The following is a 17,860-nucleotide window of genomic DNA, read 5'->3' on the forward strand; positions in this document are numbered from 1 at the left end:
TCCCCCAGGAGACTGAGAGTATTGTTCAGAAGCTCAGTTCAGAGGAAGAGTCCAAATGATACAACTGATATGTTCAGTTTCTATTATAGCTTTGTGAGAGAGAAAAAAGGGTTTTGTTTGGTTGTTGTTGGTGGTGGTGTTTGTACTGCAGTATAGCTCTTGGACACAGACATGCAAGCTCACCCTATCAGACAGGTGAAGACAAAAATATAGAAACTGAACTGATTGAGTCGTATTCAACACTGTTTGGAGGATGCTGATAGACTCTTCATCCTACCTAAAATTAGACTGATCATCCCAGAAAGATTTAAAATTTATACTACGTTAAGCACTGTTCCTTCATTGTTGCAAATTTAAAGTGTCATTTAGGAGCAGCGCTATATCAGGACCAGGTCAAGTCAAAACTAACCAAGAATGTCCTGTGACTTCTAGATTAAATTTGTTGATTTGCTTTTCCCTCTGGCTTTCTGTGCTGGGAAATGTTATAATATAAATTTTTCCATAACCCTGTCTTGGACTTTATCCTCCCCACTTTAAACTTTCCAATAGTGTGAGCAATAGCAATATGACACAATTTTTTAAAAACATGGAACCGAAATAAACATGGAAGCCCCATGTCTTAGATGCCATGCGATAGGAATAAATTTTAATGGTGGAAAATAAATGTTCCTTTACAGAGTTAAATTACTATTACTAATAGTATCATTATTATAATTATTAATATTATTTAGCTTTGATAATGCAAACTAAGATAAATGGAGGAAATAAGGCAGATATATGGGATTTTTTTTTAATAAATTATAAATTTAGATATAAAAAAATAATGGTATTGTTTTTAGTATCACTAATTCACTAGTTCTGGAACTTTTCAATAAAAACACTACAACAGAGAGTAACTAATACAATAACTAAAGGAGAAAGAGCCCTTTTAAGACACAGGTAAAAAGGTAGTGTAATTACAACTGCAAATATTATAGTATATTTTAGAGCCCAAACAGATCAAACTCACACACACACATCTCAAACAGATTTTGAGTTGAGGTTTCAGTCACTATTGCTTACTAAATTCATAAATATGTATCAAGTTCTTTATAAACATAATCTGTTTTAATCTTCACAACTACCCAGTGAGGTATTACTATTCCCATGTTATGGATGAGAAAAGTAAGATTTGAAGATAAAGTAACTTTTCCAAGGTGAAGCAGCAAGTACATTGTAATTTCAAGATTAAAATTTGAATCTAACTCTAAAGTTGATATTTTATTAATATAATAAACTTTTTTCAATGTTATTTCTTTTATAAAATCTTGATATAATATTTAATACCAACAGGAAAATATATGTGAATATATTTTATAAATATATTAACATACATTTATGCTTTATAAAGTTATAAAGCATAATAATACAACAGCTATTAACCAAAACCCCAACTGAATAACTGGAATAGTACCTTTCTTGCTAGAGTTACCCATGCACTCTTCCCCAGATATCTAGTCTTCCTGCCTTGCCCTAGAGGTGATTAAAATCCTAAATGTTGAATTTATCATTACCTTCACATTCTATGGTTGTTGTTTTTTAACCATGTAAGAATTTTTTTAATATTGATACTTCACTTATCATTGTTTTAGAGATGTATCCATGCTGTTGCACATAGCCATAGCTCCCTTACTTTCATTGCTGTGTAATATTCCACTGTGTAAATATTCCATTTTAAAAGATCTATTCTCCAGGTAATGGATATTTACATTATTTCCAGTTTTCCTAATACAATGTTACTGTAAACATTTTTGAGTTGTCTAGATGCACATATGCAAGGGTTTCTGTAGGATATATACCTCAGAATGGAATTGCTGGATCATGACATAGTCAATGTTCATTTTTAAAATGAATGTAAAATTGTTTTCCTAAGAGGTTGTACCAACTTTTACACTTCTCTCAGCAACATACGAGAATGCAGTTTCTTTTCTTTTCTTTTCTTTTTAAACATATACAGTTTCTCATCAGTCCACATCCTTGCCAACACTTGGCATTGCCAGACCTTTTAATTGCAAATCTTGTATATGTAAAATGGTAGCTAATTATGGTCTCAGTTTGAATTTTTGATTACTAATTAGATGAAGCATTTTGTCATATGGTTTTTCGCCATTTGTTTTCCATGCCTGCTCATATCTTCTGTCTAATTTTATCAATTTCTGCTCTTTCATTTATTAATTTCTTTGTTTTGCTTTCTGCAGGTTTATTCTTTTGTTCTTTTTCTAAGCCGGGTCCTTGATTCATTTTTAACCTCTTCTTTGTTAATATAAATATTTAAGCTTATATATTTTATCAAATAGTGGCTTCCACTATATCACACAAGTTTAAATATGCAATACTTTCACTATCATTCAGTATTAAATTTTTCAGTATGATTTCTTCTTGAATCACGAGCTATTCCGTATTTTTTAAAATTGGAAGTTAAAATGTTTAAAATTTATATTGTTGTTACTGATTTCTAATCTGACTGCATTTTGGTCAGAGAATGTGGCTGTTTGAGTTTTCTATTTCTGCATAACAAACCACCCCAAGACAGTGGCATAAAACAATAGCAGTTATTTTTTCATAATCAATCGGGGAATTGACTGGACTCCGTTAGGCAGTTCTTCCTCAGGGTCTCTGGGGCAGCTGCAGTCAGATGGTAGCTGGGATTAGGGTCTCTCAAAGGATTCTTCATTCACCTGTCTGGTGCCTAGACTGGGAAAACTCAAACAGCTGGAGCTCCTCTGGCATCTCTCTCTTTCTTTCAATCTCTCTCTCTCTCTCTCTCTCTCTCTCTCTCCCTCTCTCCACCCTTCTCCCCACCCCACCCCCATTTGATGTCTCCACATTAGGGCCTCAGGGTAGCCCTAATGGAAAACTCCAGACTGATGGTCCCAAGAAAAACTCACCGAAGCTACATGACCTTTTCTAATCCACCTTGGGAGTAAAGCAGAGTCATTTGTGCCACATTCTTGTCATTGAAGGTCACAGGACACTCTGGGTTCAAGGAGAGAGAACATTGACTCTACCTTTTGATGAGAGGATTACAGAAGATTCGTGGACTTTGTTATTTTGTTTTAAAACCACCACAGTGGTCAATAAGATACCACTTTGAAATTTGTTGAGATTTGCTTTATGGATTAGTGTATGGTCAGTGGTTTCATTTTGTTTTGTTTATTCGGTCTTAATGTGATGTGGAGAATGTATACATTCCAATTGTGGGTATAGAAATCAAATCTAATTGATGGGTACAAAAAAAATGGGTACATATGACCATTAAGATTTTTCTATTTTAGTTTTCTTTGTCTGCTCAACCTATCCATAATTTAAGAGAAGTCTTTTGAAATCACCCACCGACATATTTATCAGTTTCTCCCTCCAAGTCTACCAATTTTGATTTGTAAAATTTGAGGTTATTTTATTATTGCCCAATACCCATGGTTTACCTTAGAGTTCACTCTTGGTGTTGTACATTTTATGGTTTTGGACAAATGTGTAATGACATGTATTCACCATCATAGTATCACACAGAGTAGTTTCACTGCCTTCAAAATCCGCTATGTTCCACCTATTTTTTCCTTCCGCCCTTCTTACCCCTGGAAACTGCTGATTTTTTTTTTACTGTCTCTATATAGTTTTGCCTTTTCCGTAATGTAAAATAGTTGAGATATAAAAGGAAAAACAAAAAACATTTAGACGGTGAGGGAAGAAAGGTGAGAGAAGAAAAAAAATCAGAAGTACAACAAAATATCCTGCTCAATTATGGAATGTTATGGGAAATAAATTTTAAGAGCACTGCAAATGTAATGTATTATTACGTACCAGGCAGTCAACATAATGACTCAGATGGACAAGGTTGTAGTGCAAGAAAACAAAACAGCCAGCACACGTATTGTCATCTATTTATTAATTTGGTAATTGTTTTAGAAGTGTTTGTGTTACTGAGTGGCAAGGCTTGGGTCCAAAGTGTTCTATCAGTACTACTTTGGGATGGTGGTTAAGTATTCTAACAACCATGATACGTTTCTTGGAAGGGAGAATAAATTTAGAAGAGAGATTACGTGTATGAAATGTGGGAAACTACTCTTAGTGAAAAGTGTGAAAGAAATGTCACAAACAGTGACAGAAACATTTCATTTTAAAAATCCAGGTGGGAGGATTAAAATCAAAATATGATTGACGCATTAGAGCAACAACACAGAAAAAAGGAAGGAAAAGGAAGAGTTCATTTTTAAGAAGGTCACTTGGGTGAAGAGCTTCAAAATTCTACCAAACCAAACAGCATAGTCTGAATTTCAGGGGCAAGTATAAGAACCACACCACATACTTCATGAGAGTTGTCCAGAAAGGAGAAAAGCTTGACTTGTGGATTTCCAAGAACTCTGGTTCTGGTACAGGTTGAGGAAACATGAGAAACTGGCCCCTATGGGGATTGTACCACAGCAGGTACAATCCTGGGATTTGCAGCACCACACTCAGTGCGCCACAGTTTTCTGTCTTGAACTGGTGGTGGTGGCCTGCTGAGTGGATGCTTTATCCTTTCCACCTTTTTTTTTTTTTTTTCATTTTTAAATGCTGGATGTGTTTAGACCCCCATGCAAGGAATGAATGTGAATATTCATTCAGTGTTACACTGTATGTTAGGACAAACTGAAACCTAAAGATAGCTGAAGGGACCTGAGACAGCATCTGGTCCAATCCCTTCATTTTACATTTGAGGAAAGGGGAGCCCTGAAATAGTGTTCCATGCACACATGGTTTGACTCTAAAGCCCTGGTCATGATCATCACTGCAGAGAGACCCAGGTTCAAGTTCTTGCTTTCTCACTTATTAGTGTGAAATTGCGCTGGATTGAATTGCTAATCTGTAATAATATTTACCTCCAAATTATATTGTATCGTCACCTTAAAATCCTTAGTTAAATGATCCAGCATCCTTGTTTCGCCATGTAAATCATATCTATTTTTATTTATATATAATAAAATATATACTTACATATAACATATAATTTACATATTATCTATCATGTTATGTGAACATCTCAAGGCCACCAATAGTGTCTGTGGCCGAGTTGGGAACATGAGTTACATCAGATCTCTGTCCTCTACACATACATGGACTTAAGAACCCTTACAGATACTTTTCTAATTCAGACCAAGAGAACTCATTATGAAAATCAGTGAGCTTCTTTCTCTTTTTTTTTTTTTTTTGCCTTGTATATGTTTATTTTGTCAGCCCATCAAGAAAGATGACAATAATCAGTACAGAAACAGTTGTTTTTAAGAAATGTATAATTTGTTGCCTTGCAGTTCCCCAAAATGCAACGTAATTCAACTGAATTCATAAGAGAGAACTGACTGAGTTAGTTATGCATGAAAAGCCAAGCTTGACGATACACTGCAGCTCCATCCTCCTGTAGACCATTAAAGTCAGTTAATGATCTGGAGCTGTGGAGGAGTTTCCAGAAATAACACTTATAATGGCCAACGTGCTATAGTTAGCAGCTAAGAAAAAGAACTGTTTATCATTTTCCAATCAATTGCCCAAAACCATGCCATAGTATTTTTAATTTAGGACCCGATCTCTTGTGAAGAAACAGCAACACATTGCAACTCAAATGAACACAAAACATCTCCTTAGTGAAAACAAACATGAGTGATTTCCCTTAGACTTTCAAAACTATGGTAGAGAATTTTCTTTGAGCAGATGCTTTAGAATGCTAGATATTGAGTTAAAAGTCAGAATTTAAGAGGGACCACATAAACGGCTGTTTTAAGCTGGGAGGTAGAGAACAATACTAACAATAGTTCTTTGCCCACAAGGTAAAGGTAAAAATGACCATGTTGGCATTGTACTTAGCTCCAGAAGAACTCTGAGGTGTTCCAATATTTATTTATTTATTAGTAAACCTATATGTATGCACACACATATATTGAGCTTACAGAAAATTTGAAAGTCAGAAAGTTTCTCAGAAACTCAGTGCCCCTAGGTCTCTAACTTATACCCTGACCATGCTACCCTTTTTGCAACAGGCCTTCATATAGGCCTTACCCTATGCACAGCATCTATTTGTGAGGCTAGGGAAGATAGAAAAATAAGACAGCTAGAGTATTAATTTGAGCAAATAATTAAACCTATCACTAAAAATAAAGCAAAAATTCCCACACATTAAATGACCTTGTTTTGCAAATTGGTTTTGTGTCTTAGCATTTTTAGCTTCAAACCATATAGGGAAGGAGAATTACTTAAGTAAACGCCTAGTTAATAAATGAAAAGAACAAATAAATAAGAACTTTGAATTTTGTTTTAATCTTATTGATTTTTTAAAATGGTAAATAAACAAGCTTAAAAGACAGATGACAAACTAGTAAAAATAATTTCACAATAAATGACAAATTGTTAATATCCCTAAGATGTAAATAATATTTAAAAATCAGTAAGAAAATACAAATGTTTCATCGAAAAAAGGAGGGGCTGTAGGATCAAATAGGCAACTTTTAAAAATGCAACTGGTTTATAAATATGAAAATATTCAACCAGTATAACAAAAGGACCAGACACAAAAGGACAAATGCTGTATGATTCTACTCATATGAGATACTTAGAATAGCCAAAATCCTAGAAATAGAAAGTAGAACAGTGGTTACAAGTAGCTGATGGCAGAGGAAATGGGAAATTATTGTTAAATAGATACAGAGTTTCAGCTGGGAAAGATGAAAAAGTTCTGGAGATAGATAGTGGTGACAGTTGCACAACAATGTGAATATACACTTAAAATGGTTAAAATCGTAAATTTTATGTATGTTTTACTACAATAAAAAAATTCAGCCAGTTTAGTATTCAAATAAATGTAGACTTAAATAATATTTTTTGGCTTATTAAATAGCAATATAAATGGAAATTATAATGCTGGCAGTACTTAACATGAAGAAAATGGGTACATTCAAACACTGGTGACAATATAAAATAGGTACAAACTTTCTGGATAACACTTTAGAAATAAATATCAAATATCCCAATACTCTTTGACATCTTAATTCAAAGTAAATGAATTTGCCTAAGGAAATTAGCATTCCTGTTCTTTAAATTTTATTGTACAAGAATATTTAGTGAATAAAAAATGGTATATCTATAGCTGGAATATTGAAGCAACTATAAAAAGTCACATTCTTCAGTTATATTAAGTGAAATAAAACATATATATAAAATAAATATATACTACAAAATTTTATATATATATATATATATATATATATATAAAATCTCAATTTTGTACAATAAAGTATCTATACTTAAAAAACTGACTGGGAGGCTAGACGTGAAAATCCATCTGCTATTGTCTCTGGTAGTGCAATTATGAGAAGGTTTTTATTTTTTCTTTATACTCTTCTACATGTTCTTAACTTTTTAACAATGAGTGTTTTATCATCATAAAATTTAAATAATAAGAAAGCAAAATATTAAATATTATTAGTACTTGTACGTTGTCCATCCTCAGCTTTCAATGAATTATTTGCTACAAGCTCAAAAAATAACTTTGAAATCAAGGATAATGTCAGAAACACAAAGAATCAAAGTATGCCATAAAAATTGGCTAATTCAATGGGAAGGTAGCCCAGTTTCTTGCATGGAGTCAAAACTGATCACAATTTTTACTTTCCACTGGCTTGATTGTTGTGTTGTCAGAGGCCACTGAAGAATCAGGGCAGTCTTTGGTGAAGGTCAGATGGAAGGTGGCAGGAGCACTGACAAGGCATTAGCACTCCTGAATTTACCTCTCTGCCATTTTGATCAGTGAGGCCTTGGGCTAATCAACTACCGAAGCGTTAAATGAAATAGCCTTTAAAAGGAGATTCTGCTATAAATATGGTAATTATCTCAGGAAAGCATGCCCATTGATTTGTCAAATCAGGATTGAGAATTCAGTATATTCCAACTCTCCACTGAACTATTACAGAACTGTATCTGTTCCTACTTTCTATCTAAGAGCTTTCTCCTCCAAACCCTCTCTTCATGTTCATTGTTTTGGGTCACTTACTGAAGTATTCTTTTTATTGAGATATAATTGACATATAACATTATATTAATTTCAGATGTAAAGTGTAATAATTCAATATATGTATGTATAGGGGCAGCCGGATGGCTCAGTTGGTTGGAGCGTGAGCTCTTAACGGCAACCTTGCCGGTTCAATTCTCTCAGGGGATGGTGGGCTGTGCCCCCTGCAACTAAAGATTGAGGGCGGCGACTAGACTTGGAGCTGAGCTGTGCCCTCCACAAGTAGATTGAGGGACAATGACTTGGAGCTGATGGACCTGGAGGAACACAATGCTCCCCAATAAAATAAAATAAATTTTAACATATCTATACATGTGTATATTGCAAAATGATCACCACAATAGGTCTAGTTAACATCCATCACCACACACAATTACAAATGTTTGTCTTGTGGTGAGAACTGTTAAGATGTGCTCTCATAGCAACTTTCAAATATTCGGTACAGTATTATTAACTATAGTCATTATGCTGTACACTAAATCCCCAGGACTTATTTATTCATGTTCATTTTTGTTTCACCAGCACACTGCCATTTTAGGGGTTAATAAATATTTGTTAAATGATAAAAATACTATGCCAGACTGTTTCATATTTGGGGCTTACGTGATTACCCAAAAAGTAAATTTATATCACATGTATGCAGAAACAAGGGACTCCTCCCTCTTAACTAAAAATATTACTGGTAGACTAAGTTAACCTTCCCATATTTTAAACTTATATTGTTCAAAAGACGTAGTCAAAAAATTCTTTTTTTTTTTTTTAAATTCTGACTGAACAAGAGAGCTACTCTTGGTAAAATTTAAAAGGGGTGAATTTATTTTACTGCCCCCTTTTTTCTCCTCTTTCCCCATCCTACACCCCAGAATTTGAGTCTTAAACATTTCTGGAGAGGCTTGGTACCAGGATAGATGGTGGGGGAAGAACCCATACTTGGGTCACTACAGCTTAAACATAAATGACTGTTTTAAGAACAACCATTAAATTTATAATTTAATTACTTCTTTTACATGAATACTGTTTAAAAATTATTTTCAAAACTTTCTATTATGTGTCATATTTCCTTCGAACATTACAAATAAAATTGTTTTAGGCATGAATTTCATAATTTTCCATTGAACGCAAATTATATTACAACACTTTCCAAGTGCAGGAATCCTTTAGTTCCTATGGGAGAGAAATAAATTTCCAAAGAGATTGCTTGACTCAGATCACTAGAGCAGAGGTTTACATTAGTTGCCCCAGGGCTAAATGAAGCCCAAAGTTGAAATTACTTGGAATGGGTTTAGATTTTTTTTAAAAAAATCTAAAAATTGGGAGATTTGATATAAAAATATAGACATCTAGGGAAACTTTAAAAATCTTTACACCCTGAGTGGTGGGATTGCTGTGTTAACATATGCCAACTATCAAGTGGGCCCCTCTTAGAGGGGTCCTGTCTTCCTCAGTTCATGCCATCCTGCTGTGGCTTGCGTTTCTAACTAGTATTACCTGCCTGTAGACACTTTTTTGCTGTGTGGGGGTTGTTGTTGTTTTTTAAACAGTATAGTGAAAAAAATACAAGAGGGTGTCCTATGTAGGACAATAACAATGATATCTAATATCAATCATTAAAATAGAGTGGGAACCAGAGTATCCCTCTTCGTCACTCAGCTTTATGTAATGCAGTTTAAGAGTTAGCTATGTAATTTTTCTTACCTTGGTAATACGACAGTTGAATGTGAAAACATCCAAATAGACAGGGTATGGATATCCCTGTGAATAGCTTCTGTGAAGCAGATGCCCAGACTGAGAAGAGCATGGCTACCTGCAAACGGCATAGCCTTCACATCAAACCTTTTTTAACTTGACACTGAGAACAAATCATTGACAACAACAGTAGCAATAGGCCTCATGTAATTTGTAATGGTTGTTTATTCCCGTGTATTGAAGGGGTTTCAGAGGACCACAGACTGCTGGCAGGGAAATGGGCTACATTAATCCCAGCCTCTTAGAGTCTAGTATTTCAATACCCAAATCTCACTCCAGATCAGCTAACAAACCCAGTCTAATGTCATCTGCCTATGATAGACAAAGGAAACCTTGGGTGATGAGTTGAAGTTTAAAGGAAGAGGAAGAACTGAACTGTCTTAGAGACCCTCTTTCATCTGGCAAAGCACCTCTGTTTGTTGACACTCTTAATGACTTTTCCACTCCTTCCTTACCCCAGTTTGTAAAGGCTCCTCAGATTCAGAAAGATTAAAGTTAAGGTCTTGTTTTGTTTTAATCTTTTCTAGACAATTATTTAAATAGAAATTGCATGTTTTTGTTTATCTGCTCAGCTAGTAATATATAATAACAATGGCTAACATTATCTAGTGCCCATTATGTGCTAAGCACTTACGTGCATTATCTTACTCAATCCTCATTAAAAACCCCATGAGAAATGCACTCTTTCAAGCTCTTTTTTTAAAAGATGAAGCATGACAAGCCAAATAAAGTGTTCATCATAACAGCCAGTAAATGGCCTGCTCCCAAAATCCTGCTTTCAACCACTATTCTACAAGTGTAGCAGCTTTCAAAGTGGACCATGTCCATCTCTAACAGGAGTAAGAATTAAAACTATGAAAATTGGAGTTTGGCGCAGGACACAGACTATGTCAATAAACCAAAGAATGAAAGAAGATGATGACATTCGGTGAAGGCCAAATGCCAACCAATGCATCACCAAGGAAAATGTTTTTGGAGTTATTAGTATTAGACAGTGAGCAATCCACATAACACAAATCTCCCTGGAGATGTAATGAAATTAAAGAAGATTCAGAGAAGGCAACATCAATAATCAAGGAACAGGGAACGGAGCTTCAACGAGAAGAGACAAAAAGATTAGCATGCTTTATTTGGGAAAGATGAGTACTTAGTGGGGGTGGGTACATCGGGATGGCAAACTCCTAATTAAACTAAAATACAACTTCACCCGGCTAATAATAAGCATTAAGAATGTATTCTGAGAATTGATATGCTTTGGAGGAGATGCTTAGAATATCTGTATCTTTAAGGTTTGCATTTTTTAAATTTATTTTTTATTAGTTTCAGGTGTACAAAACAACATAATGATTAGACATTTATACCCTTCACAAAGTGATAACCCCAACAAGTCTACTACCCATCTGACCCCATACATAGCTATTACAATGCCATTGACTATATTCCCTATGCTGTACTTTACATCCCGTTAATTATATATATTTTTAATTATAGTTGACATTCAATATTATTTTATATGAGGTTTGCATTTTTAATAAAGAAATTAGTATGTTTAGGAGGTGTATTCCTATTTTCCAGGTTTAAAATACACACCTGCAGCCTGAATGATCTTTTCAAAATGCAAACTTGATCATAGAATACCTTCTTCCATTAAAACGGCTTCTCACTGTTTATCACTATTAAGGATTAAAAAATCCTTAACACAGTCATGCAGGGAATCAAAAGTTCTTGTCCTTACTTTTCCAGCATCCCCTAGAATCACACTCCCCCTTGCTGGCAATTGTGGCATCATGACAGTTCTACCAGCATCTAAACTTCAGTGGGCAGCTCCCTCTTCTTGTTGTCTTGGGCCCTATCAGGTCCCCACTTTCTAGCCCTCACAGCATCTCTTTTTCCTCCCCACTAGACTGTTAACTCTGGGTAGGCAGAGGTGAGCCTGCCGCTGCTTACCTTTGTGTCCCCAGCAGTTGTAAGTAGGTAAAAGCCCTGGAAATATCTGTTGAATAGAGGATCCCATGCCCTCCTGAAATACCACTCTCCAGAGCCCAGTTCTGGTTGGGTTAAATTAGGGAGCCAGTGATTAGAGATAGTATTTTTATTTCATTTTTGAAAACTTGGAGTGAAAAAGAATTTTCTATATGTAAATTAATATATGACTATGAAATCAATCATTTTAAACTAAGACAGACTAAACTCTTCCATTTGCATTTAAATCAATTTAAAAATAGACTCTGCCCTCAGCTCCCCTGCTTTATATAGCTCCATCTAAGACACTACATATATTTCACTTATTTATTTTCTTTATTGTGCATCTTCCCCACTAAGAAGTCAACTCCAGGAGGGATGGGATGTTTGTCAGTTTTGCTCACTGTTGTATCTCCAGAGCCTAAAACAGTTTGGGGCACATAGTAGTAAATGTTCTCAGTATAGTATTTGTCAAATGAATAGTTTTACATTAATTTTCTTTGCCCAGAAGTAATGAGCAGAAAGCATCAATTAGCCCCAAAGTAAATTTTCGTGGAACTCTGGTCTGGAGTTTTTTAAATCTTAGAGATTGTATTCAATTATGATCTATAAAGATTAGTCTTCCTAAGTATACCTGGGGCCGTAAAATTACAATGCATCAGAATCACCTGAGAACTTATAAAAATGCAGATTACCATCAGAGATTCTAATTCTGCAATCTGGGGTCGCATCCTACCAGTTCCAGGAGCTGCGTTCGGTTGTAGCCCAAGGGCCATACTTTGAGAAACACTGGACTCAACACGTGCTGAGTAAAAACATCCTTCTTTACAGCAGGGTTAATTACTTGCATTCGTTCTGTTCTGTACGCCTACGGGCCTTAGCAATGAATAATGAATGTCCAAGGGACAGGTATTCTTCTCCGCATTTTACAGATCAGGAAAGACTGATTTCATCCGTACTTCCCTGCTTCTCCTCGATTCCCGCGAATTTATACGGTTCCTACCAGAATGAAAGGGAGAATCACAAAGCTTTTTAAAAGTGTTGAAAGCTACCAAGAAAAACAGGGAAAGGGCGCGGTGTCCCAGCGTTCAGCCGAGAGCTCCCCAACAAGTAGAGGCCTCGTGGGTACAGCCTTTGCCTTTGCCCCAGACGCCAACAGTTGGAGACCTTTAGGCGCTTCCTGCTGCAGACGTGCAGGCCAGAGGAAAACATTCCAGACTCTGCAGAGGAGGTGCGGGGTGGGGCTAGAGGGGCGGGACCAGAGGGTTGCCTGAAGCTGAAGCTGAGACTGGCGAGCCCAGTCCGGGGAAGGAGACCAGGGGCGGGGCGGTGGGCGAGGCTTGGGCTCGAGGCAGGGCTGGCCCGGGAGAGGGGGCGGGGCCTGAAAACAGCTGGAGGCTGTGGCGTGCTACCCAGGAGGCGGTGAGGAGGCAAAGCTGAGCTGCCTCGTCCCTCCCCTTGGGGTGGGCCCTGCGGGAGGGAGAGGCTGGGAGGTCGTGCGGGAGGCAGTGCGCTCTAGCCGCCTGTGCGAGGGCGCTTCGCTCCTATTCTGGCCATGGCCGAACTTCTCCGCAGCAGGGGCAACCGATCCCGGGCTTCTCGCCCCGCTCCTTGAACGCTCTTCCTTTTCGACCTCTGGAAAACCCCGTTTCTTTCTGGGGCCGTGGCGAGTGGCACCAAGAGGCGAGCAAGGATGCGCTGAGGACCTCCGGGGCGCGCGTCTTGGGTGCCGCCGTGGGTCCCGGCGCAGGAGCCCAGCTGCCTCCGGCTGCCTCGATTTCCCTGCTGCGCGCCTGCCACCCCCAGCCGCACTTGATGTGCAGAAAGAAGCCGGACACCATGATTCTAACACGTAAGCTAGACTTGTGCCTTGCCGTTAGGCCAGCCGCGGGAGCCAGCTGCGGAAGGGACCCACCGCGGAGGAAATGTCACCCCGCCTTATCAAGTCGGTGCCTGACGTTCTGTGCTTTTGAAACGCTTTCCGAGGAGGCTTGGGACGGAGTCGCCCGAGTTTCTTGGAGTGGAGGAGGTGGAGTGTGGGAAAAACGAGGGGTTGGGGTGGGGGTCCTTAATCCCAGGTGATGACCCCTGGCTGCTTGCTCATTGCCTGGGGGCCTCGGGCTGGCGCGTCCAGTGGGTTCCGAGAAGGGCTGCGGGCTGGGGGCGACCGCAACTAATTAAGTTAAGCCCAGGTTAACTTCCCGCTGCGGCTGGGGACGTAGGGCCGGGCTGAGGGTGCAGGACCCGGCGTGGGGCGCAGGGTCAGGCAGGAGGCTCAGGGCCAGGCATCTTCTATCCCCGCTGGAAATCCCAGGCAGTGGTGGCCTCTGGCTCCCAGGGACATGGCGTGACAGCCTTTCTAGCATCTTTCCTTCGGAAACCTTTCAGGGCTCGGTACTTGCTGTCCTTCACCGTACAAGTTCAAAATCAGCGTTGATTCCCTTAAAGTTTATTAATAATTTAAGGACGTTTAGACCGTGCTGGCACATGGAAATGTTTTGTTTTTTAAAACGGAAAGTAAATTCATCCCAAAACAATTGTTTTAATTTTAAACTGTTTTTGTTCAAATATTTTAAACACTGGACAATAAGGCAGACGTAGGAAAGTCTCTGGTGGCTGCCGGCCCCTGGAGAGCTTTGAAGCAATTTGGCTAGTCCCATGGTTAGTGGGGGGAGTCTGCTAGAAAGGCTGCAGTGTGCCTTCACGTTCTGGGGCGCTGAATCGGTTTCCTGAAATGTCCGGTGGAGATGCCCACGCCCCTGGCTCCCGAGGGGGCGCCGGCGCGGAGCGACTCCCAGAGCCAGCGAAAGGAAGGAAACACGCCGCCGGACCCGACTTTTTTCAGAGTGAGGCGACGGCCTTTTAGAACTCTGCCCCACTCTGTGCCCTTGTCCCCACCTCCAACGTCACGGGCCGAGCCTTTGATCCTACCGAAGGAGTTGCGCCCTCGGCTGTAGCAAACTGGCCCTGCCACGTGTAATTGACCGAGTCAACGCGCGTCTTTCCAGCGCATAGCCCCTATTTCGAGAGGAGTTAGAGGGGACCCCGAGAGAGGCAGGTTGCGGGGTCCGCTCTAACTCCTGGAATCCTGGGTCTGCAGCCCAGTAGTTGGACGAATCTAGGAAGTGACAGGGCCTACCTCCTTCGTCTGTAACGTAGGGATAATAATTGCATTTACTGCGCGAAGCGGTTGTGGGAGTCAAACGAGCTAATACGAGTGCTTAGCACAGTGTCTGGTACTGATGTTTTACAAATACCCAATTTATGCTAGTTATTGTAGAAGGAAACTCCCTGCATATAGTCAGTCTGCACTGGGGAGAAGAAAACCTTGCCTCACACTAGTTTTGAGTGAGTTTTTCTACACCCAACATGGTTAGCAAATGGGTTCATTCTTAGGATTTGAAGGCTGGTTCAGCCATTGTTGATGAGGTGGAGGAATGCAGCCTAGGCACAGCTAGCCACTACAGAAAGATTCATGAGGGTGGCATCTATGACGCATTTGGGTAGAAAAAAATCACAGTTTTGGAAACGGCAGAATACTGAGTCTCAAATTACATTTTTTTCCAAACTCTGTTTGCTGAAAGGATGAGGGAAAATAATAGCCCAGCAGAACTCTGAATGTAAATCTATCAGCAGCTCCAAGAAGTTGACTAATTCAGCATCCATCTGGACTGCAGGCTGGTCCTCCGCAGAGATAATTTGCAGACCATAAGTGTGGAATTAATGGAGGCACCCAGTGCCATCTTGGCTTCCAGACTGCAGCAGATGGTCAGAGGGGTGCCCTGTAAGTCAACAGAGCCCCTAATAGAAGAACTAAAATCCTGGGGAATGAGTGTCAAATAGTTAGCAGATGTGCGTTCAGAAGTTATTTCTAGACGTTTTCTGAGAAAACGTTGGCGATTGCTTGTATTAACTTTTATTGTGGCATGCCAGATTTACAGCGTGGCCCAAACCTGGGTGCATATTTTTTTCATTAGCACTACTGTTCAGAGTTTAAAATGAAGCACAGCAGACTGACTTTCTCTCCCAGCTGCTTTTCAAAGTTTGCTTTTGACAAAAACGGATTTTATTTTAATTCAAGCTGAGTGACACCTGACACAAAATATGCTGCATCTCAAGAACGGGGCCTGACTTGGTTTCCCAACTATGCAGAATCAGAATAAGTATCTCCCAACTTAAATCTTTCCCTAGAGTGAATGGGAAAAGTGGTTTTGGTGACTACCATTGTGTCTTCAATTCCCAATTGTAGATCTTATACGAAACACCACTTAACTCCTAAAAGAGTAAAAAGGTTGAACGGTTAAGCAGTTAACTGTGACTAATTGTAGGCAGTGTGCCAAGTTTTAATACACTGGACCAGGCAAAGGATTTTCCTGTAGTTGTGTAGTGAAGATGATAGGCCCTATTGCTCTTTAACCTAAAGCCTTTCTTTGTTTATTATTTTGTTGTCATTCTATATTGCATTTCAAAGAGCAAAGAGCAAGCAAAGCTTGGTTGCTTCTGGAAAACATACCAGATTAATAGAAAAGTATGTTACAATTAAACAACTTATTACTGTGAAGTGAGTAAAAAATGTGCATAGTACTTAAACTCTTACCCTATAAAACTAGTATGGGGCTTAAAGAGGCGATGGCAGGTCTCAGTGAGATGCCTCCAATCAGAGGCGTGGTGGGATTCCAAGAGGTGGTTTCAAAATCAAAAAGAAGTACTTGGGTTTCCCTTGGTGTCCCATGGAGAGTTTAGGCATGATGCAATGTTCAAATGAAAGTGTTATTTTTATGACTTAGGCAGGTAAATATGCAATTTGAAAATATCCAGAGAGGGGTGATTTGGTCCAGAAGAATGGGACATCCAAAGTCCAGTGGGTGAAGTGAATCGTACTTTTTTTAAGAGAGCCTTGTGCTGGACAGGATGGTCCAGTATTGTAAACACGAGTTTCCCATGCTTAACTCTCCTTCCTAGCAACCGGAAGACGGAAATGAGGCCATGCAGAGAGGAAAAAAAAAAAAAAAGAAAAAGAAAAAAGACCCTGAACTGCTCCAGACAATACTTGACCCACCCTAGCATTCACCCTGTACAGCCTGAAGACTAGCAAGAGTAAAAATAACTTCAGATGTTTCCCCTTCCTCCCTGGATATTGCCCAAATCACTAAAGACCAAATTCTTAGTGCTTTAGAACATGATAGCAAAATCTGGCCCCATGGTGGAACTGGCATCAAGGTGCCATCATGCCAAGCCTGTTCTTGAAATTATAAAGCTGACCTGGGTAAAAAGGTGATTTTCATTTTTAATGTTTACATACGCCGATATTTGAGGTTAGGATCCAGTGGAGAAGAGAAAATTTAATTTCTAAACTTAGTCAATCATCTGTGTTTCTCTGAGTGCTCATTTTAGCAGGATTTACCCCTACGGTACTTGCTTTGGAGCAGTGGGGCTACAATGCAAAGGAATAATCCATGTACAGCATTCAAGACATAAAAGGTTTTCCTCACTGTGGTGGGTGGAGATGAACTAATGTCCAACCATAAAGTGTAAACACCCAAACACTCTGTCTTGGAAAGCTCAGTCTGAAGTTCGTCTTTTCCACGGCAGTGGAATTAGGAGGAAAATGCTTTTCTGGAGCAGACTTTCACAGCTGTATTTATAGCAGACTCTGTGACCATCGCAAATGGAAGAATTCAAAGTCATGAGGGTAACTCCTCTTATAAAAAAGATGGTGCTGCAGGGTTCAGGTATGTTTTCTGGGCACGGTTGCTGGAATGAGTTTTCTTTCAGCTTCAAATTAGTCAGAAATCTAATTAATGTAAAAGGGGTAAGATTCCCAGCTGAGAAGGGTTCTTCCTGTCTGCACTTTTCTTTGGGGGACCCTGTGTTATTGTTAAGGATTATCATGATCAATGATAAGGAGAGGGAGTAGTCCTGCTGGGGCTTCATTAATTAGGTCTACTCTGTCCTAACAATTTTTTTCACTATCCTTCCTTGCCCTTGTAATTCATGATGGACAGGAAGAAACCCTTGCACATTCAGCCTATGTATTTTTATAGTTTATCACAAGAAATAGTTTCTCTGGTATGGATA

At 39.0% G+C, this 17,860-nt stretch overlaps 1 protein-coding gene across 5 annotated transcripts in view; it reads left to right on the forward strand.

Annotated features, from left to right (window-relative positions):
• The window catches only part of DLC1 (DLC1 Rho GTPase activating protein), a 378,978-nt gene that overhangs the window by 322,639 nt on the left and 38,479 nt on the right, over positions 1–17,860 (forward strand). The window contains exon 1 of one of the 5 annotated variants that reach the window (XM_019750543.3): positions 13,257–13,634. The exons of 3 other annotated variants lie outside the window; for them this stretch is intronic. In XM_019750543.3, the coding sequence (XP_019606102.3) occupies positions 13,598–13,634 (37 nt within the window). In that variant the 5' untranslated portion in view covers positions 13,257–13,597. Of the gene's footprint in view, positions 1–13,256; positions 13,812–17,860 lie in introns of those variants that run through there. One more of the 5 variants, XM_019750544.3, reaches the window with a different exon arrangement.

This window comes from Rhinolophus sinicus, chromosome 16, assembly GCF_057876585.1.
Source record: "Rhinolophus sinicus isolate RSI-liver-muscle chromosome 16, RSI-T2T, whole genome shotgun sequence".
NCBI lineage: Eukaryota > Metazoa > Chordata > Mammalia > Chiroptera > Rhinolophidae > Rhinolophus > Rhinolophus sinicus.